Source organism: Acomys russatus, chromosome 12, assembly GCF_903995435.1.
Source record: "Acomys russatus chromosome 12, mAcoRus1.1, whole genome shotgun sequence".
NCBI lineage: Eukaryota > Metazoa > Chordata > Mammalia > Rodentia > Muridae > Acomys > Acomys russatus.
The window spans coordinates 39,363,845-39,387,245 of record NC_067148.1 but is presented as its reverse complement, the minus strand read 5'-3'; the positions used below and the strand labels follow the sequence as shown (position 1 = coordinate 39,387,245).

General features: G+C 45.5%; 1 protein-coding gene and 1 pseudogene across 1 annotated transcript in view; one reads left to right on the top strand and one right to left on the bottom strand.

Annotated features, from left to right (window-relative positions):
- Trpm8 (transient receptor potential cation channel subfamily M member 8) overlaps positions 1–23,401 on the bottom strand; it is a 104,341-nt gene that overhangs the window by 47,494 nt on the left and 33,446 nt on the right. The window contains exons 2-8 of the mRNA XM_051154292.1: positions 16,004–16,125; positions 12,315–12,388; positions 9,439–9,595; positions 8,432–8,609; positions 5,258–5,430; positions 3,142–3,316; positions 2,128–2,195 (exon numbers count right to left, since the gene is read on the bottom strand). Of these exons, the coding sequence (XP_051010249.1) occupies positions 2,128–2,195; positions 3,142–3,316; positions 5,258–5,430; positions 8,432–8,609; positions 9,439–9,595; positions 12,315–12,388; positions 16,004–16,120 (942 nt within the window). The 5' untranslated portion in view covers positions 16,121–16,125. The remainder of the gene's footprint in view (positions 1–2,127; positions 2,196–3,141; positions 3,317–5,257; positions 5,431–8,431; positions 8,610–9,438; positions 9,596–12,314; positions 12,389–16,003; positions 16,126–23,401) is intronic.
- On the top strand, positions 21,433–22,208 carry LOC127196075 (40S ribosomal protein S6-like; annotated as a pseudogene).

Genomic DNA, 23,401 nt, shown 5'->3' with positions numbered 1-23,401 from the left:
ACTCTGCTGAAGTGTTCTGGTCACTGGGGCAGGGAAGGTGACCGTGTGCACGTCTGCTTACTCTTACCCCGATTTTAACCTGAAGCCAGGAGAGGGGAGTTGGACATAGAAATAATCAAGATAAGAGTTAAACATGATTTTCTTATAAGATCTTATTCCTATATCGACAGCAACAGCTCTGGAGGGCGATGTATCCAACACTCACTACAGTGAAGTCACACTGATGCTCATTTCTAAAGAGTCCAGGGGCCTGAATTCAGGCAGGTACAACAGCAAAGCAACATCAGAGTATGGGTGGGAAGGTGGAGTCCTTGAGCAGATACTCAGTGCCGCAGGTGCAGAACCATGCAGGAGCCCTGTGTTGGCAGAATCACTCAGGTGTGAGGGTCCTGCACATGGAGTCCAGGATCCCCGGAAGTTGTCCATGCCAGTCTGAATGCACCTCCCTAAGCTTCTCAGCTGAGGAGCAACCTGTGTCTAGCAAAGGACCAGCACATGGCGGGAAAACATTCCTACTTGCTTCAGCAAAGAGCTTAGGCTGTATAGAAGGCAAAGTCAAGAAAGTTCATGAACATAGCATTCAAGAATTTGGGGCATCACAAATCTGTGACGCTGTCGGGAAAAAGAAGGAACTGTAATTAAAACTTAAAACACAGAAAAGCTATCCAGGGAAATTATAACAAAAAATCTGACTAAGGACTAGAAGGAACCTCCAAACACAAGACGTGTCTTAAAACTTAAATACATATGGCCAGGAAAAAGTCTCTCCAGAACATAATACAGCTTAAATGCCAAGACCACAAAGAAGCAATGTCTAAAATTGCAGAGAAAGACACCAACTCCAGAAGGGATCCCATTGGCAAAATCAGACAACTCACCATAAACCCCAAATCAAGAAAGCAAAGAATGACATACTTCATGCCCTGGAAGTTTATTTTTAAAAATTGCCAAAAAGATTAGCATACTCAGAAAAGTTATTTTAAAGTTGAAGAAGAAATTAGAGAGATACGTCTATCTCTCATCCTGTACCAAAATCAGAGAGAACTGGATTGAAGACCTCACTACACTACCTGAAACTTTGAACTGAGGCAGAAGAACACAGCGGAATGGCTCAAGACATAGATATCTGCAAGTGCCTTCTGGGAAAGATCCAATGGGTCGGGAAACAGTAGCAAGAACTGAGAAATGGAATTGTGTGAAATTAAAATCTTCTCCATAGCAAAGAAAACAGTTAACAGAGTGAAGAGACAGCTCATAGAATGGGAGAGAAGGCTTTGCCAGCTATATAGCTGGCACGGTATTAAATTAATATCTAGAACCTATAAACTTGAAAAGTTTAACCAAACTTAGCTTGTATTAAATAAACCAAAACTCTAAATTATAGAGCCAGCAAATGAGCAACTAAATTCAACAGATGGTCCTCAAAAGAAGAAATACAAATGGATGTGTGTGTGTGTGTGTGTGTGTGTGTGTGTGTGTGTGTGTGTGTGCGCGCGCGCGTGCACACGTGCACGCACACGCGTTTTACATCCTTGGCCATCTCACCACTGTCAGATTGACTACCATCAAGAAATGAAGCAACAAAACGCTGGCAAAGGTGCCAAGGAAAAATAACCATTATATACTTCTGATTGGAATGTAAATTAGTGCAGTCATTATGGGAATAAATATAGAAGTTCCTCAAAATAAAAACAGGAAAACCACATGACCCAGCATACCACTCCAGTATACAGTCTGTGGAATCCAAGTCAGCAGACACTGGAGACACTGGCACTCCCGTGTTCACCATGGTACTGCTCACAATACTAAGATATGATCACACTAACTGCACAGTAGATGGATGGATAAGGTGTTGGATATATACACACTAGGGTGTTAGTCAGCCATGAAGGGAGAAGGAACTGCGTGGGGGTAGAGACTAAAGAAGAAGTGGGGAAAGAGACCAGTGGACTGAATATGAGCAAAGTACAGGATGTCCATGTATAATACGGTCAAAATGAGACCCATTTTATACACTAGCTGCAATTTTAGTTTTAAAAGATCAGATAAACCCAAAAGCCTTGGAGCAAATGCATTTATTATGTAATCTTATAGGCAAGCCTTCTGAAAAACCAAGCCAGAACTCACTTTCAAAGTCTCTTTTCCACCTCCTTGGGCAAAGCACACAATGGGGATCTTACCACCATAGTTGGAATCTGTAAGACAAAGAACAAAGCTGTTTTGACTCCATCTTTAGGACTGGGTGTGGCCAACGGTGGGAGGAGCGACTGCTATGAGAGCTCATGGCATGGGTAATAACTGCTTGGACTTGACCTTAATCTTGAACTGACAGATCACAAGGAAGGACCATTGAAGTGTGACATGGGTAAGAATCCCATTTGTAACTGCTTCTTAAAATGCTCAAATGGGCGCTTCACTAGCATTTGTGGATTTGATTAGGCTGAGTTGAAGCTTGCTTTCACTCTCTCCCTCATTTGTATAATCCTGTGCTTTCTTAAGTGGGTGACAAATTTGCATAATGAGGCATTCTCTCAATGGAGCTTAGTGCATCTATAAATAGCTTCCTGATCTACATCTTAGTTGAAGGAAAAACAATTGGGAATATCCTGTGAGTCAGCCTGTCACTGAATCACAAAGCAGGACACCCCTCAGCATGCTGCCCACAGGAAGGGAAGACACCTGTGGCTTATCACACAACATCTTGGACTCAGTTTCTGAAAAACCAATGTTTTAGGTGAGTATAAGCTGGTAGTCCATAGAAGGAGCTAAACTTAAAGCATGGAATAGCCTTCCAGTTGTGACACTGGTACGTTGGCTTGCTACCTAACCCTACCTAACTGCATTGCGTCTTAAATACATAGTTTTCCACTAAGGGCTTCACTTGTTCCAGATGTCAATAGAAGAAAAGCCATTGGGCTTCCTAAACCAGAATGTAAGAAGTTATCTATCTGTCATGCCTTCAGTATGCCAAAGGGCACATGTCAGTGACTCCCCAGCAGAGGCGCTCCTGGGATGCTGAAAAATGAAGAGAAATATTAGCTCCTCCTTAGCAAGGAAGACACCGAAGTGATAGGGCTAGCCATGCAGCACCAGATGACACCACAACAGCTCATGGCTGGCCTCTGGGTCCTAACTGCTGACCTTCACTGGTACGCTCAGAGATGTATTTTTCCAGCTGGTTCCGGAGCTTGGCTTCCACTGTGGGATGTCCGTGACACCCATTGTCCACAAGCAGCAGGTGGGTGTGATTGTTGTCCAGGATGTACAGGGGGTCTCTCTTGAAGTCATCCATGATGTATTGAGCTGAAAAACATCCCTGAAAGGCACAGGGACACTTGTCTTTGAGATAGAGGGTGCCATTGTTATGGTCCTACTAAAGTTAGGGAACGTATGGCAACAAACAGCCTAGGAGAGACCGAACACCAAAAATACTATCTTTGTCATATGTGTATATGCTTTCATGACTCAAAAAAATAAAATACTGATTAAAGAATTAGAAAAAAAGAAACAGACTATGGAAAACAAAATTCTCAGAAATGAATCTAAAGTTCAGTATAGCATAAGTATTTCAGACAGTGGCCTCATTTCAGTTTGACTGAGCTCTGTTCTGCCCATCTAATAGGAGTGAGTGCTACGGTGAGCTCAATTAGGCCATATCAGAAGATGTGGCCAACAAAATTATTATGAACAGTTTGTTTCATACAGAAAGCCAAGCACTGTCACCCAGAGAAACACTAGAGAAACCAGAAAGCCAGCCACAATATCCTAAGAGTTTGCTGTGAAACCACATGGCCACCGAAAGCATAAAAGGGGTAAAAACTAGTAGTATAATTTAAGCCTCCAAAAACTACAGAATGAAGACTGTAGGATGCAAGATGAAAATATAAATTGTACCTAATTCTAAGAGCTGTTAGTTGTTGTCATCAAGGTTTGATGTGCGTTTAGTTATTTTCTAGGCATATGTGTGTATGGGTTTCATAATTTAACACTTACAATTATAAGCATCTCCATGCTGTCAAAACATCTTCAGAAGTAGTATTTTCCTACCTTCGTGGTTATTCTTGATTTTGTTTAGTAATCTGCCTGGACTTCCCTCTTTACTAATAAATATTATTAGATTATAATATTGATAATAAATACCTAGTCACAAGTATTGCTGGATATTTAGGTTCATGTTAATCCTTGGTTATTTCAGAAATGTTTTCATGAGAATATTTGCCCTAAGGGATGAATTTATTAATGTAATTGTTGGGACTTATACTCCTGACATGTTTCTAAACAGTTCTCTGGAAAGAACACAGCTTTGATTCCTAGGTTCCTATGTCCCTTATAAGTCTCAAGAGTGATGACGGAGACAAGAAAGTGAAACATATTTCTTAAAACCATGGCCCTCTTAACATTTACCATCTAAATGTCTAGTGAGCCACAGATGGGAGAAGGTGTGCGTTAAATTTAGATTTCTGAACATCTAGCCGAAATCTTCTGAGTAGGACTTGGGAAGTTTCACGCTGTTCCCAAAACATCACGCTTGACACATATGACAGGAGACATCATATGTCCTAGAACATTCCATACATGATTTGAGGGAAGCCTGCTACTTCTCTAGATCAATTCTCAAGAAACATTTGGTGGTGTGGGTCTCACAGCCTTCTCCACCCTGGGTTAAGGAGGGAGGACAATAATGGATTTGAATTCCCAAGAATCTGGCACAGCAATGCAGGACGGTGCCCACAGATGACCTCTTTTGTGGATCATGGTTATAAAAACAATCGGCCCAAATCTAACATGAGCTATCCAAGGAGAGGCTTTAACGGCAAAATGCCTCCTTTGTCACTTCACGCTTGGAGTCCCTTAACTATCCCCCACCTCTCTTGTTTTTTAATTGCCAAGGTAAAAAGCTATTCTCATAAGGCAGACTTCCCTGTGATCTGGTTCCATCGCAGAGCCCCAGCACTCGGGCCATAGCCCAGTGGTTCTCAACTCGTGGGTCACAACTCCTTTGGGGATCAAACAACCCTTTCACTAGGGTCACATATAAGATATCCTGCATATCAGATGTTTACATTACAATTCATAACAGTAGCAACATTACAGTTATGAAGTAGCAACAAAAACAAATTTATAGTTGGGGGTGACCACAACATGAGGAGCTGTATTAAACGCTCACAGCTTTTAGGGAGGTCGAGAACCAGTGTGATAGCCATTGCCCTGGTCTTTCTCCCACATGACCTTGCAGACCTCCCTGGCCCACCCATACCTCGTCATTGCAATTCCTGATGAGGGTGTCCCTGTTGGAGACCATGCCCCATGCCGCTATGCCGATGGCCACGATGTTCTCTTCTGAATTCCTGCTGATGGTGTTATCTCTCACCACCTCACCTATGTACTTCATCAGACCATAATGAGTGCCTCCGGTAAGAATCCAAGCACCTGCGGAGGAGGGAGGAGAGACAGAACTTCAGCTAATACTGAGTAAGGTTTTTGTCCCGTGTTTCTAGAACCCTAAGGAAACCTTCCCACCATGAGCTCCAGGATGCTATACTGAGAGCCAGAAGAAGAGTCCAGATTAGCAAGGGCTTCTGAGAAGTGCTTACTAAAAAACACGGGTTCTTGGCTGCATTCTAATTCTGCATTCTCAACCTCCATAGAAGACGGACGCGTGAGTTTCCAGTAGAATGCTTTCACAAACATTGAATGTCTGGCCTGAGCCTGTATGAGAGCAGAGCAGTGCATCCACAAACAGCAGTGTGCCCCTCTCTCTGTCCCTCTCTAGCCCTCACACTGGTCAGAACAGAGCAGGCCTTCCTAGTCCCAGCAACTTTGCTTTGTTTTACATAACTTGCTTTTTAAAAAAATTTTTTTATTAATTTATTCTTGTTACATCTCAATGGTTATCCCATCCCTTGTATCCTCCCCATTCTTCCTTCCCTCCCATTTTCCCATTACTCCCCTCCCCTATGACTGTTCCTGAGGGGGATTACCTCCCCCTGTATATGCTCATAGGGTATCAAGTCTCTTCTTGGTAACCTGATGTCCTTCCTCTGAGTGCCACCAGGCCTCCCCCTCCAGGGGACATGGTCAAATGCAAGGCACCAGAGTACATGAGAAAGTCATACCCCACTCTCCACTCAACTGTGGAGACTGTTCATATTTCTATTCAAGGTTTAAGTTTGATGATCTTCTCAATGCCACGCATTTTGCAGAGTTTTAATGCAAAATAAATGAAACAAAATACCTGCAGGTTTGAGCTGTAGCTGAGACACAGCATGTTCAACTAGCACACGCCGGAGCACGGGTTCAGTACCCAGCGCTTGTCCCACGGGCAGTCCCCATTCTAAAGGCAGTCTCCATCCTTAGGGCAGTCCCCACGTCTAAGACATTATCCACCCCTAGGAAAGTCCCCACCCTGAGAGAAATCACTGTTTTCACTTTCACTAGAGGTGGAAATCTCCAGAGCCCTGGGGCAGCCCTCTGCTCTAGTTGTTAGAAAGTTGCCATGTGTCTCCATTGCCTAATTTTACTGATGTCCAAAGACAGTGAAGAGCTAGATCATTCATTCGTCGCTTCCCACTTCAAAGACCTGACAATTTGTAGATGCACTGTGGTCCTTAGAATGTTCATACCCAGTTCTTTAGGCCAGTTCTCAGTGTTCCAACTTAAAATAAGCTGCCTGGACATGACCAGCTACGAGGACTCTGAGTGAGTGTGCTGCTCTTTGCTCTGGCTAAATTAGTGGAGTCTATCTTACTAACCTAGATACAAATGAGCTGTCTCTCAGGCCAAGGGCTTCCATTCTGTTCACACTGTGTGTGTGTGTGTGTGTGTGTGTGTGTGTGTGTGTGTGTGTGTGACATGAGCACCCCTGCTACAGCACATGTGCAGTTCATGTGGATTCCAGGTATTAAACTCAGATTTTTCAGGCTTGACGGCAAGCACCTGTACACACTGAGCCATCTTGTTGGCCCCAATGGCAGGGCCTAAACCAACCCTGGACATACACAGGAAAATTCAAATCTAAGATAAAGTGTGTTTCCTCAGTTCTGTCAGCCAGTGCATCTTTGCAAAACAAGTTCCAAGTTCAGATAACCTGAGCTCATTCCTGGGAAAAACATGAATCAAACCTAAGATGAGATACAATCTACAGAGCTATTGATGTGTACTCATTGAAGTGTGATGATGGGCAAAAGCTGAGAACTAATGCCGATGTAAGAAAACCAGAGAGGGGCTAGAGAGATGGCTCAGCTGCTTATCCAAAGGTCCTGAGTTCAATTCCCAGCAACCACATGGTAGCTCACGCCATCTATAATGTAATCTGATGCTCTCTTCTTTCATACAGGCATACATGCAATGCAGTGCTTTTATACCTAAATAAATAAATCTTAAAAAAAAGAAAAAGAACCCATGAGAGGTATGAAAGTTAAGGGAATTTGCATTCCAAATAGAAAATAAATTTCTTACTTAGAAAGCTCATTAATAAAGGGGCACAATAGACTATGAAACAATAGTATCAGTAAGTGTAAACTGCCCTCGGTTGGAAAATTGCACTGAAATATATGTAAGGAGACACCCCTCTTCTTAGGGAGACACATGCCAGTGAACTTGGGAGCCAAGAGCCATGATGTCTGCAGTCTACTCTCAGATCACTTTGCTCCAAACCCTAACAAAGTGAATATTCATAAAACAATGGAAGACAAATGTAGGAAGTGGCCATCAGTAAATCTAGAAGCATGCACATGCATCCATCATGTTATTCTTGAAACATTTCTGTAAGGCTTGAATGTTTTTAAAATGAAAAAGTAAAAAGACAGAAGGTGCTAATATGAAGTCAAGGCCACCATTACCTAGTCACTAGACAGCGCTCACAGCCTATTTTGCAGCCTCGGCTTCCAAAAGTCAGTGATCTCCAAGACTAAAGGTAAATCTAACTAAAGCACCCTTTTTGACTTACTAGAATCTTCTGAGTAAAATTTTATGTGTGTAATCAATTAAATAAAAATACTGGGAGGTTTTTTTTTCTAATAAAGGCAACACCTTAACCCTGAGTGATAGTTACTCTGTGAATCTGTCACTCAGAGTATCGTGTCTTCCCATACATCTGAGAATTGTATTTATAATAAAATAATAACTACATTTCTCGGTGCTAAAGAGATGGTTCAATCATTATGAATTTGTACTGCTCTTACTGAGGACCTTGGTCCAATACCCAGTACCCAAATGGCAGTTCACAAGGGCCTATATCTCCAGACCCAGGAGGAACCAGTGCCCTCTTCTGGCCTTTGCAGGTGCCTGCACTCACGTGTACCTACCCCACATAGACACACATATAGTTCTAGGAGCCTCCGGATTCTGTGGGAAATTTTGCCCTCTGCGCACAAGATACAATGCAGTTTTGGAGAAACTGCCCATGGATATGCCCTCAATGCCTGCATACCTTTAGACTGTGCAATGTAAATCAGCCGGCTGAAGATCTTGCGCATGCGTGGCTTCAAAGCGAAGTTTTTGGCACCACCAGTCACTGAAATGACCAGGTTGGGTGTTTTGAGGTGCCAGTGCTGGGTCAGCAGTTCATAGAGGGTTTCAGAGTCCGTGTCACAGGACAAGCGGATATACTGTAGGAAGCAGAATAAAAGTACCAGGATTGTGTGCTCTGTCCCTGGTATGTTGGGTGTCTGCCTGTTCCTGAGGCACAAGACAGGGTGTCCTAGGCAGGGCTGCTGCCAGAGCCTCACAGGAAAGTGGAAGGAAGATGTGAGGGAGGGAAAGGTGACCCTGAATGGCTCCACAAGCCAGATACAGAACCTGCAACTCCACCAGGCCTTTGAGGTATTGGAAGCAGGGTAGGGAAGAGATGATTAAGGGGTCCTCTTCCTGGGTGAGCCAAGGAGGAGACAGGGTAGGGCCTGTGGGGAGACTCACTGACCAATCCTGGGGCAAAGCTCCAGACAGTGGGTGGAGCTGGGTGTGCTCAGGGACTGCCAAGACAGGGCTTGGGGATACATGGGGTCAAGGTCTGAGCGCCAAGCCTGTGGACTGAGTTGTCATCGAAGCAGAGAGCACGGACACACTTGTGGAAGAACAGTTTCTACTGGAAAGACCCTTGTAAAACTCATGGATATGAAGAAATGTCACTGTAGTTGGAGCTACAGTAATCCCCAGGAAAGTTGTCCCAAAATAAAGACACTACTCCCAACATTACTCTGCCATCCTCCAACAGTTAGGCTCAGCAGATGCCACCAGGACCTACGACATGTCTAGAATACAGCTCCAGCCATGATCTCACCCGCAAATGCTGAGCTTTCTAACTGAGCACAATCTAGCCACTGTCTTTGACAACTTCACAACTTGTCTACTGTTTCGATGATTGCTGGTAGTCATTGCCCATTCCCCCACCCCGCGCCCCTGGACAACTCAAAGTAACCCAGGCAGACAATTGCTTACCTTGCCTTTCTTCCCCAGAGTCTCAAACTGAATGTCACCAAAGGCATCCGTCGGAAACTCCTTGGTATGTTTCTTGTAGTTCCACTTCTCATTTTGGTTGATCTGGGTGCCTTCGATATGCTGGCTCTGGGCGTAGCCACACTGGCATACGCTCTCCCTGAGCAGACAATGTTGGTGGGAAGCAACAGATTTCCACCTACCTAAGTGGCTTATCACATCTTAGGATAAACAACGCACCATTAACCTTGGTCAACACCAGATGAAATTCTACCCTCGCCCTTTAATCCGAGACTATGTCCCTCATCTTGGCTGGTTGTCTAGTTTGGTGTTTTGTTCCCGTCTGTTTGTCAGCACGGCTTGCCCTGTGCTTGGAGCAGAGCAAGGTGAAGAACAGAGTCCTGCTCTCACAGAGCTCATTAGCTGGGTAAGAAGCCATGAAGCTGGTAAGGGGTGGAGCTCAGGAATCTAGCAACCATTTATTCAGCTTCTCACATGGGTCCGAGCTAACTCATGGGAGCCCAGGAGCATGCAGGCATTAGTGCCAACCTCGCCAGATGCCCAGCAAGTGATGCTCTTCTGGATGCAGATAATCTCTTCTTACCCCAAGTCCTACTCACTAGGGGAGACATTGTCCCCTCTAGGGGCCCAAAGTTCTCCAGAGCCTAGAAACTGCCCTTCTTTACTAGATATTAGCTGCTTGGGAGACTTTGGGTTAATAATAGTTTGGGCTAGACAAGGGAGACTGGTAGGGAGTTCTAGTCCCTCCCATTGAAAGTTCAGCAGAATTCAGTGTTAACATATCTGTGAAAACACTAAATATGTTTCTAAAGTCATAAAAACTCAAGCTATAGACTAGATCCTGTACCACCACCACCCCCTGGCAGGATCTGTGCTTCCATTGGCACAGCCCCCAGGGAACTCACTCGGCTTAGCCAAGGAGAAAGAGTCTGCTGGGACTTTGCCAGTTCTGCAGCCATCTCTCTTACTAAGTCCCGGGGGACTTCCAGAGACAAGGCTGCTCTGCTCTGTCACTGCTTCTGCCATCCACTTCTCCTTTGGCACATGTCCACAGCCATCCAAGCTCATGGCAGGGTGGCAGATGCCCCACCTTGTCCTGGCTATGACTGATGACATAATCCTGAGCCCTCTTCCCTGCTAAGGATAGGGGTACATCTTAAATGACCTTTTGACTAAGAGAGCTGTCTGTCTCCTTTACAGGCTAGTATCTCTCCAAGAACTAATATGCATGAATTCCTTAGAAACAGGAAAAGGGGCCTGCTAGAAAAGAACCTGAAGTATTAACATGTGGAGAAGAGGCCAGAATAGAAGAAAGGAGAGTTGGAAAGGATGGGCGATACCGCCACCCTAGTCATCATCCTCAGAACAAAAGTTTCGAATCCCTCAGAGCTGTGCTAATCTTTATTGTAGCAACGAACCATGTGTGGCTATTTGGTTTTGTAGCTTAATGAGGAATAATTACAGTTGGTAATTCAGTTCAAAAGATCAGTACTCACTTGTCACTGCCATGTTGACAGCACTTATAATGCAGAAAATTTTATTGCAAAGAGCTACCTGCAGACAGTGTACTTCCTGTTTCTGCAATCGTAGACAGTGTACTTCCTGTTTCTACAATTGCAGACGATATACTTCCTGTTTCTACATAGGACTCAACATGGACAGGAAGTGACAGCAGAACAGGCCAGATCAGATCTGTGGGATTCCCACTTTAAGAGTGTTAGTGGGTAGGTGCTGGGTTATACAATGTCTCAAAGCAGGAGAAAAGTTCCAGACTCCTCCCCGAGGGACCACTCAAGAAACAGACGCCCACTAGGGATGGGAGCAAACGTCCGTCTGGGTTTAGCACAAGTGTGGCAAGCCCAGGGTTTCAGCAGTAATCTTTGGCCTGTGTCATCTAGTTTGTCAAGTAATAACAAAATAGGAGTGTCAGTATTTCTTGCCACTTCATGTTGAGGGATATTTGATCACATTGTAAATTCTGATCATGTGAACTAGAAAAGCCTGTGTCTTGTTGTGGTGTGGCTCAGCCCTTGCGCACACCTTTAATCCAAGCGCTAAATAAAGTCAAGGATAGGTCAAGAGGTGGAACAAGTGACCATTCAACTGGGAGTGGACTTAAGTAAACAGAAAGGAAGGACAATGGGCTGAAAAGTATGGTGAAGGAGAAAGGGCTGTTTTCCTTCTAGGGTGTTGGCTGAGTAGGAAAGTCAGCTGGGTGCTTTCTCAGCCTCTTTAAGTTAGCAGGCTTTCACCCCAGCATCTGGTTCCTGAGTCTTCACTGGTAAAATTGAACAATTGATATTTTGTTCAAAAAACAACTTCATTTGAGTCCCTTGTCTTGTATCACACAGGATGCCATCCATTCATTTTCTCACCTGCTCACTAACGTTATGAAAGACCCTCTGTGTGTTGGGGTTGTGAGGCCTCTTTTGTAGCCTGCTGATCCCCTACACACAGGAGACTTGGAGTAGAGAAACAACCAACGAGAAGGGTAGTCCCAAGGGCCACAGCTTGGAAGAAAGGACACTCAGATAGCAAAGGAGTATGCATGTAGCACTGCCTGCAGTGTTGTGCAACAGGGTGGACTCCCAGGCTCATGAGAATACTGAAGGGAGTGACAGTCTCTCCAAGTGACTTTACCAACTGCTGTGTTGCCAAAGCTGAAAGACAACAGGAAATGACAAAACCAAGGAACAACTACAGGCATGTCAAAGCCACCTTAATCACACGCCATCAGGGACTTATAAAATGCAACCGCCTCCAGTACCAAACTCATGGACATCTGTTTACTGTACTAACAGTCGGTAATGGCCTACTCTGAAACTCGGAAGCAAATGTGGAGGAAAGCTGTAGCTTACATGGCCTTGGAGTCTCTGGTAAAGAAGACACATTCTCGTTTTTTAAAATTTGCCTGAATAAAGTTCACCAAATCCTGTGGGGGGAAAAACAGAGTAACATTACTCGTTTGTTCTCAGCTCTGCTGGTATTAACGAATACTAGCAATGTCCTAGCCCTCCTTCAAAAGTTGTCATGGCATCCATTTTGCTTCTTTTGGCGTACTCGAAGTTTATTTTTAATGAGACATAAATTTAAATATTCAACTAAATGAAAATGTTTCCAAAAGTTGTGTAGATGTGTCTTGTGTATAAATGGCATCATACACACACACACACACACACACACACACTGTTTCCTTCACAGTTACCCGGATGATAGTTTGGAACTAGAAAAACTATTGACACATATTTTCATCCCTCTTCTGCCTGCTTTTAAAAAAGATGTTTTCCAAAATGCTGTGGGCAAGGAGGTTAAGCACAACTTGGAAGTAGTTGTAACAACCAGCCAAAGCCTTATAAACCAAAGACATCTCTTATGTTAGCAGAACAAGACATTTGAAAACAGTACTTTGAAAATACTCATAGCCTCCATAATGAGAGAGCTTGCAATAGGCATGTATCATAAGTAGGGTGATCAGAATACAAACGGACTGCCGATCAATAAAAACAAAGCAGATGGCCCAATGGGAAAACATCAAGAGACAGAGAAGATGTGGAAAAAAGGAGGCCATAGGAAAGCCATAAATGCATGAAATGCTCAACTGTGAGAAGGGGCCATTTGACATCCACCAAGACAACAAAACTTAAAATGACAGTCAACAGCCACAGGAGATGAGGGGAAAGCGTAGGGCCTCACATTCACAAACAATGAGAGAGTAAATTGGTACTCCTCAGGACTACTACTCATAAACCATCTCTCTGAGGACCCATGGAGAGAAGAGCACTTTCCCATGAGCCACCTGAACTCTCTCAAACCATGGAGGTGGGGCTCCATCCTCAGAGATGACTAGTCCTGACCAAGTGGGCCTGCTAAGGGCTTCCCTTGCCCGGAAGCCCCAATCAACCGCAGGTCATCGGGTGCTCAGACAACTTCCCCCACAGGTGGCCTCACAAGACAGGCTAGCTCTGAAGCCTACCCTAACTTCTTGTCCCCTACAACATGGCCAGCACCAGATATGCACTATAAGGGGTGGGATTCCTCTCCTGGGTGGAGTTTACCATGCATCCCCAACCCCCACACTGACAAGTCCTCTGGTATCAGACACTGGGGACCCTTGCCTCCTTCCTCATCACCTTTTGAACATGAGTGACCTCATAAGTCTCCTGGCTTAAGCCCAGACCTGTTGAAGGAGACTTTCTACCTTCAACTATTAGTTGTCAACTCAAAGGACATTTCTTTTCTTTTCTTTTCTTTTTAGCTAGATCCCATATACATATCCAAGAACACTGGATAGTCTTACTCCCAACATCAAAAACCAGAAACCCAAGTATCCATCCCTTTGAGACTGGGTAAACAGGAGCCCACAGTGGAGTTCCACACAGGTGCTATATGCATCAACATGGACTGATCCCCAAAACAGTAGTTAGGCAAAAAGTCAAGAACTCACAGAAGAGTGCTTTACAGCACAGCACTGCTGCACTTGTGTCAAACAGAGACAAGGCCAAGCAACACAAACAGTCGCACAAAGACTGGGTGACACACAGTTCAAGAAGCAGCCTATGGCCTGAGGCAGGAGAGAAGGCATCCTCCAGGGCTGTGGAAGACAAGGAGGTCACATGGGGCCTTTGAAGCACTCTGCTTCTCAGGCTGGAGGTGGCTCCCAGGTAGTCACAGTGTTAGCTGCTGGAAGCTTGACTGCTACATGCCTTCTCTGGGTATTCCTCAACAAAATTTAGGCTAAGCACAGTCCCCGTGCTTCTCTACATAGATAGTGTTTGGTATTTTCAGCTGCCCCGTTTCCTCCGTGAAGATATTTATCCATTTAGGTGATTTGGAGTCTTCCTAATGTGGAGGATAGAACTCAATACCTGTGGCATGACCCTGAGGAAAGGTGATTTCTTTTAAACGACTTGTTTAAAAAAATTCTCCTCTGAAGATGGACTTTCTAAGTGATATCAGTGTGCTCAGGAGGCAAGTAGAAACCCATGGAACCAAAAGTCTCAGCCTTCATCCCACTTCCAGGATGACACTGGTACTGGGGCCAGTGGTCCTCTGTAGAGAGCCTTCCAATGGTGTTTTGTTGCTTGGGGTCAGAAAAGAAGGAGAAAGAGAGCAAGGCCTGAGGATTCTGGAGGGGTTTCCCCTTGCCTTTGTCCAATCTGTCATGAGGCAGCACTAGAATGAATGAGCTCTAAGGAGGCCTTTAGTCCCGGAGGTGTGCAAGGTCAGAAGTGGCCCCCAAGAGAGGACACCTCTTCATGTTCTGTGTCCTGAGCACTTCCCTCTTTAGTTCCAGCCACGGAATGCAGGTCTCAGCTGGAGGAAAGCACAGGCGTTTGCTGTTCCCTTCTGTGAGTTTGCTGACAGCACAGAATCCACTGGTTAGATCAAATCGATGGCATGACTGGCTCCCTGAGCCCCGATACACACTCCTGTTCCTTCTCCTTCTTTTTAAAGCTAATATCCACCCCAACATTTAGTGCGGCAGACAGTGGAAGCCAGATGTCAGACTACAGTGTTCTGACTAATAGAAGTGTGTATCAAGCTTGACAGTATAGAGAGCTGGTGAGAGAGGACCACACTGGCCTCCTGGTGTCCAGCTAAGTGGGTTCCAGTGAGAAGCCATGACCTATCAGCAGTGCCAGTGTTGGCTCCGGTTGAGGAGAGATGGGCCACAGAAAACAACCAGAGAAAAGAGCACAGGACATGGGTGTCACAACTAAGTCCCAAACCCGCAGGATGACAGTGAAAGCATCAATCACAGGGCAGTGAAATCAAGACTAAAAACATGGTCAAAATGCAGAGAATAAGTGACTGCAGGCTGGCCCGGCCCAGATGGAGCATCCACAGTATCCCTACGCCTGGTGCTTGAGGAACATCATAGAAAAGGGGGTGGAAACACTGTAGGAATCAGAGGTCCAGGATGTCTGCTGCAGGATAATGATAATGTCCCCCTGAACAGGACAGATGCTGCTCCCATGAGCTTTAAACAATACGGCTGCCTGTACAAGACCTGCAAAGTCCACACTACTCAACATGCCAACATGGATGGAGAAACACGTCATAAAGCCCCACCCCTAGATGAAGAGCTACAGGGAGTCAGCGGCTGCTAGGAGAGAGTGACCCATGCAAATAAGGGCAACACTAGTTAGAGTTAATAGGTTTCACAGGCAAACACTCGCACACACTTATGCACACACACACACGCGCGTGCGTGTATGCACATGCACACACACATCAATATAGAGGGGAAAGAGAGGGAATAGAGACAACAAATACAGCGTATCCTTATGAAATCCTCAAATTTTTACCAGGAAAAAAAAGATCAAAGAACATAGTGTTTAAATTTTCCTAATGACTTATTAAAATTATAATTATCTTAAACAAAAAATGCTTGAAATACAATATAGCAATGAACATGCTTCTGTGTTCTACAAAAATAACTCACAAAACAAATACTGCCCAGGACACAAGAGATTATCTTTTTAAAGATGGCAGAGTGATCACCAAATAAGCCTAACTGTATCACGTGGCTTCAGTATGGACTTACACTGTCACTGTAGGACATGTCTATGCTCCGAGACACACTGGAGTACAGGGTGCGGGTGCTGCCCAAAGTACCATTTCTGCGGCTCCTCATGCTGAGCCTGGCTCCCTCGAAGGGCATCTTGCCTGTGGAGATTCGGAGGACAAGTGAGTTACAGACAGTAAAAGGGCTTCCCTAAAAACATGTACTCTGGTGTCCCTTCCTGCCACCCTCCTGCCTTTGTCATGTGTGTGTACCAGGTTCTACCAGGCTCACCAGCATCATTGTACCCTGTACCTATTGCTTTTCATCCTCTAGAGCTCAACAGACATTTCTGCCTTTCAGCACTAGGCCTTCTTCTCCCTCTCCCCTTTCTCCCCCATGCCCCCTCTCTTCAGTGCTGCCACCTTATGGTAGTAACATGCATGACATCATTTTATGACTATAGCATTCCTGTGGCAAACTGTCTGACCCACTCCAGAGCACCACCTGCTGTGCTCGCACTAGCTGTCTAATGTATGTGCGCGCGTAAGCACGCACATTCTGTGGCACTCGTGGAAGTCAGAGGTCAGCAGGTTCTTTCCTCCTGTGATGCATGCCGAGAACTTTCCTCTGGCTTGCATGGCAAGCACTTTCATTTGCTGAGCCTGCTGGCTGGCCTCTGGCTGGCATTGTATACCAGCCCGATCACAGCCACCAAGTGGAGGCTGGATCCTGGCTCTGATCCAACCAAGCAAGGCCTGAAGTTCACATGGCCCAGGTCTCCCTGAGACTCTGAGGCTGGTATGTGAGTCCCAGGGACACCCGGCACTGAGCATCTGTCTGGGCATCAGAGAAGCTCATCATCGGTCCTGAGGGGGTTTTTACCATCCTCACTCTCCTCCCTTAAAGACACTCATCTCTGCTGCCAGAGACCCATACCCTCATGCCTCCTAAATTCTGACCTGCGTCCCAAGCTCCAGGGCAAACCCACTAACCAGATCACATGACCTGCAGTTGTGACAGTGGCCACCCAGGGCCCTGCTCCTTCCTTGGGCCCTTCCTTTTTCATCTGCACCCCCACCCTCTGTCTGGAGCCCTCTTCCCCAGATCCCCTCTATCTATCTCGTCACCCCTGCCCACCTTCCAGAGCTCAGTTCGCAAGCCCTGCCATGGGGGAAGGGGGAGATGTTCCATGAAACCAAGGCTGAAGCCATCACAGGAGTCATTTATTGATCTCCCAGCCCCCACTGGCTCACTGAGGCCCAAGTCATGTCGGTCCCATTCGCCACTAGACATCTAAGACCTGGCAATGTGCAGGAAATATAGTCATATACCATGCACAGGATGAGTCAGTCGAGTGAATCAGTACTCCTCGCAAATCCTGCAGGACAACCTCCATGCCAGCTCTTGTAGCCTCTGGGTGTAGAAACGGCTAGCACACAGAGTTGACCCACCCCTTACAGTGCCTCTGACCCCACAGCTCTCTGGCCTTGATTCCTCCATGCAAGATCAAGGTTCCCAGGCCAGCCACAGACTCTCCTGAGCCGCAGATCTTGAGAATTCTCCTAGAACACACGAAGCATGTGCGGCCCAAACTGGTTAAAGCACTAAGCACTTCTTTTACTTCTCCCCCGCCCCCCCCCCCCCGGAAGGCATTTCAAAGCCGCTCAGAGTATTAATTGGTGCTTCACATACATTACTGCAAAAACCGCAAATCAATCCTACAACGTATTCGAGATGCCTCCCATACAGCAAATTGCTTCTGAGTGGGGCACAGATGGTCAGGAAGCGATTTCATTTGCTTTGCAATGAGAAACTTTACTGTGCTGCAAAGAAAAAGGTCTGTTTTTGCTTTGGAGATCACTCTCCACCAAACCGGAACCGGGGAAGCTGGGGGAGCCTTGCCGCTGGCAGGCCTGCCCTACTTCTTCTTTTTTTTTCTTTTTTTAAGGTTTATTTATTTATTATGTATACAATGTTCTGTCTGCACGTACAGAGGGCACCAGATCTTATTACAGATGGTTATAAGGCACCATGTGGTTGCTGGGAATTGAACTCAGGACCTTTGGAAGAGCAGCCAGTGCTCTTACTCTCTGAGCCATCTCTCCAGCCTTGCCTCACTTCTTTTGGGTATTTGTTTCCAACCCTTGTCTGAGGTCAGCTGACAATCCAGGCTGTATGAATGTGAGTGCTTTTTATGAGGCCTCGTGTAACATACGGTACAGGCACATGTGTTTATTGATCCACTAGACACATTCTGCTGTGAAAAATAAAACAAACGTTTGGAAGAAGAGATAGAGGTCCCAAAAGAAAAGACTCAAAGCAAGCTCCCCGGGGGCTGGAGAGGGGCTGAGTAAATAGGGCTTTTAGGGGAGAAAGAGGCTTAAACTCATCCAAAGGAGAGAGAACTGGGAAGACTGGCCAAAACCAAAAAGGCTGGGAAGGAGAGAAAGTCACACCAATTAATGCCCACCCCCAAATGCCCACCCATATCCAATAATTCTGAACCTGCTAGGAACATGAGCCAAGGACTGACATCTAAATCCAAGCCAGGGAGCAGAGTCTCTAATCAACACAAATATTGTTCAGCCTCCTTGTAATCAAACGGGAAGACTTCTTCAACAATGAGGCACCAACAGGGATTTGTGGATGGCAGTGTTGTGTGGTGAGAAGAGTGTGAGGGGCACACACATTCAGACATTGGGGGTGGGGTTCAGGGGTGGAAGGTGGGGTAAAAACTGCTTGAGTTCCTGCAAAGTTATTGGTGACGACATAGCAAGCTTTTTAAGTCTTAGAAATAGCATAGCAAGCTTTGAAAATGATTATGGGCTTTAGGGAACATAGTTAAAAGAGTCAGAAATACATGAGAAAGTTACACTCAGTTTTCTTCAGCAATGCTTCCCCTGGTAGCTTGTCTATGTGCCAGCGGATGGCCTTATACCTATGAACATACTGGTGGTGCTGCCCAATCTCAGTGGGAGTTTTTTAAAAGTACATAAAGTTGGGAAGGAACAGAGAAAGATGGGTGTTGGAATAGTTGGAAAAGACATCAGGGAGGATTCAATTAAAACATAACATATGCATGAAAATCTCAAGCAATGAAAAGGTGTTATTGTTAGGCGGTCCCACTAGCCTGCTTCTAGGTTGCCTAGCAACTGCTGATGTCACAGGTGCCCTGCATGCTCCAGGTATACCTGAATAAAAAGGATCTGCTAGCCTTTTTCTCCTTCTTCTCCTTTTCTCTTTCTCTCTCCTCCTGTGCTTTCCTACTGTCTCTCTGCCTCTGTCTCTTTGTCTCCTGCCCCCAATTCCCCACTCCCACTACACACACACACACACACACACACACACACACACACACACACACACCAACCTCATGGCTCACTCAGGCCTTAACTCCTCTCCCTTTTCCTTCCCTCAGATAAACTTCCTTCCTTTACACCATATATGTTACACAGAGGCCTTTCTTTATGTATTATAACAGTTACTCCCAAGGGCTGAAGAGACAGCACAGTCGATAAGGTGCTTACCCCTCAACTGTGAGGACCTGAGTTTAGATCCAGAGAAACCACACCAAAAAGCTGGCCCAACCAAGAGTAAGATACCCATGACAGACACAAGCAGGTCCTTGGTGAAGATCCAGGTCAATGAAATCTTGTACCAAACAGGTGAAACGTGCCTGAGGATTGACACCACAGATTGTCCTCTGACATTCACAGGTGTGCACATGTGCACCAACATGCATAGACAAGATGGTGGTACCATGACAGAAATGTCTTGAAGATGTAGGGAAATTGCAAGCTTTTCTTGCAAGTAAGAAAAGATCAAGATGAATGAAATAACAACAACAACAACAAAAACGCTCTAATTTTGAGCTTGTACTCAACTACTACTACCGTGTGGCCCCGAGGGGGAGCTTCCAGACAGTTTCCCACAGATAACTCGGGTGGTATGCTTGCCATCACAGTCACTATCAAATGCATCACACATAATATTCAAAAGCACATGGGTACAGATCAATCAAAGTGCTGTCCATTATGCCTGATTTTAATTTTATACTTTAACTTTTCATGTTTTCCAAAGTTAAATATATTTTGCATGACACCTGGAAAGCACCTTTAACGAAAAGGAAACAATCCTGGAGTTGGGTAAGGTGAAGATGACCTCTGACCTCAGCCGTATCCCTCTCCTCCAGGAGACAGGAGGTGAGAGAGTGAAGACAGCAACACAGAGATCTCAGTCGCCACATGGAGAGGAAGGCAGAGCTGGAGGCGAGGAGGCCATGGTGGAGCTGTTTACTCTAAAGAGGTGGAATTGAGTTTGAGTCTTAGGAAGGAAACTAACAGATAGGGGGAGATCAGAGTCCAGGATAATATCAGAATATAACAATTTTAACAATACCAGCATGGGGACAAGAAGGCATTTCGAGGGTAGAAGAGGGAGGTGAAAAATTGAATATACAATGGTCAAGAAGAACCATGGGGTTGTTCAAGAGCTAAGTGAAGATGAGAACATTTACAGCAAAAATCCCACTGGATCTGACGCAACAAAACAAACGGGGCCAGTGATATCCTGGTGAAATGTCGAACCATACAGCCAGCATAGCAGGAATACACTGCAAAGGAGGGAAGTCAGGGTGGCATCCAACTTCTCACCTCCAAAGCTCTTGTCCAGAAGGAGCTGGAGCACTCTTGCTTTATAAGAGGGGTAATAATGCGCCCCGAGACTTCTGCCTTCAGCCAATGCAGCTGTGAGAGCAGCAGAAGACACTCAGTAGTGTGAGAAAGAAAGGACGCCAGGAACCTGAGTCAAGGAACATGGAGCTTGATAAAACTGAAGAGTAAATGGAGAAAAAAAATATCAGGGTTATGTTTTCAGTTTAATTCACTTCAATGAAGTAAGATTTGAAAAGATTCTGCAATGCAAAAAAAAGAAAGAAAACAGAAGTGGGCAGCAGGGATAAAATAAGAGAAAGAGACTTGGCTATGATGGCTTCTTCCAAGCACATAAGGAAGTCTGCTTTAGTGGTACCCTAATCTTGCTGATGGCCAAAGCAAAGAGAAAAGCACAGCCAACTGTAAGCTCTACCAGAGCTGGGAAAGTGCACCAAGCCCACATCCCCCAGTGCAGAGGCCCAGGGTAAGAGCTGCAGGATGGGGACAGTGAGTGTGACTATGAAGAGCAGCCCAGGGATTTTTTGTGTATGGGACAATTCCAAAACTTGATAGTCATGTGATAAAGCTACACGCGCTAATGTGTGCATGAGAAAATGTGGAGAACTTGAGTGGTGTCCGTGGTGTCCCTGGCCTGGGTCGAGTAAAACCCATATGTGATGTTATCAGTTGGGGGCAGGATAAGTCAAAGACACTTGGCATTTCCCTGCAATATTTTTCCAATATAATGGTATATTAAAAAGAAAAAGATCTTGTTGTTATTTTTGAGGCACCTCCTAAGAGGTAGACGGTGTCAAGATGAAGCTGAAGATCTCCTTCCCTGCCACCAGCTTTGAGAAATTCACTGAAGTGAATGATGAACGCAAGCTTCATACATTCTAGGAGACGCGCACGGCCACAGAAGTAGCTGCTGATGCTCTGGGTGAAGAGTGGAAGAGTTATGTGGTCCAGATCAGCGGTGGGAACGACAAGCAAGGTTTTCCCATGAAGCAAGGTGTTTTGACCCATGGCAGAGTGTGCCTGCTCTTGAGGAAGGGGCGTTCTTGTTACAGACCAAGGAGAACTGCAGAGAGAAAGTGCAAGTCTGCTCGTGGATGCATTGTGCATGCCAATCTGAGTGTTCTCAACCTGGTTACTGTAAAAAAGGAGAGAAGGATATTCCTGGGCTGACAGACACTACTGTGCCTCGCCGGCTGGGACCTACGAGAGCTGGCAGAATCCGAAAGCTCTTGAATCTCTCTAAAGAAGACGATGTCCACCGACATGTTGTCAGAAAGCCCTTAAACAAAGAAAGTAAGAAGCCCAGGACCAAAGCACCCAAGATTCAGCGTCTTGTCACTCCTCATGTCCGGCAATACAAATGCTGACACGTAGCTCTGAAGAAAGAGTGTGCTGAGAAAAACAAGGAGGAGGCTGCAGAATACGCTCAACTTTTGGCAAAGAGAATGAAGGAAGCCAAAGAGAAACACCAGAAACAGATTGCTAAGAGGTTTAAGCTGTCCACCCCGAGAGCTTTTACTTCTAAATCTGAGTCCAGTCAAAAAAATAAGTCATTAAGAGTAACAAATAAATGATCATAGATTGAAAGAAGAAAAAAAGAAAAATGTCTCAACATCCGGAGTCTAATGGTCAGGAGCATCCTTGGTACAACTTTGCAGTTCCTACAGCTCCAACTATGTAACGGCTACAATATTAGCTGTGTAATCCCTACAGCACCAATCACGTGATGATACCTACAACTCCTTCTGTGTAAGGCCTGTAGCTCCAATTGGGTAGTACCTGGGACACCAGACAAAAGTGTGCCCAGCTCCTACAGCCTCCTGGATGAAGCTGAAACCGTTTCACTGTAGCAAGTTTCCAGGAATGTAGCTGAAAGCCAGACCCACCAGGGGAGTGAGGTGGGGGTGGGGAACGCAGCCAGTCCTAGGATTTAACTCTGTGAAACTGTTGGCTCTGTATTTCCTTCCATCTCTCAATTATTCTTACTTACGGTCCTTCCAGAGAAGTCTGAGGGATCTAATGCAGTTAGTGCTCTAGGTTACCAGGAGGTTTTCTCAGTGAAAAAAAATTACTTCACCATATGCCATGAAGATGCCCCCTCCCTTCCCCAGGAGGAGCAGGGGTGACTCTAAGGCAAGGACAGCCGTTCCCTCAACTTCCCACTCAGGCAGCAGAGGTTTACACCACAGGGTCACTCAACAAATAGACTAATCTGAGATGTTAGACCAGCGGTTCTCAACCTCCCTAATCCTGCGACCCTCTAATCCAGTTCCTCATGTTTGTGGTGACCCTCAAGCAGAAAACCATTTCATTACAACCTTACCACAGTGATTTGTCTACTGATTTGAATTCATATATAAAATATCTAATAAGCAGGATATCTGAGATGTGACACCACACACACACACACACACACACACACACACACACACACACACACACAACGGGGTCGCGACCCACAGGTTGGGAACCACTGCTCTAGACTCACTTCCCTGTGTTCTTGGGGTGAGTTCTCAGGCAGTGCTGCCTTCCAAACCACACTTGTAGAATTTCTGGTCAACCATGGGATGCTTCAAATTAGACAGTGAGCATCCATTCTGAGACCGCACTAAAGAGTTCACAGAACGTCTAGTCAAATCTTTCAAAAACACATTCTGTAATTGTCGAGACCTGAAGAGGCAGCCTCATGTAAACTTCAGATCTCCCCCTGGTCAACTTGAGGTCATGAACAATGCCATCTGCTCATTCTAGAGTAAGAAACACCCAC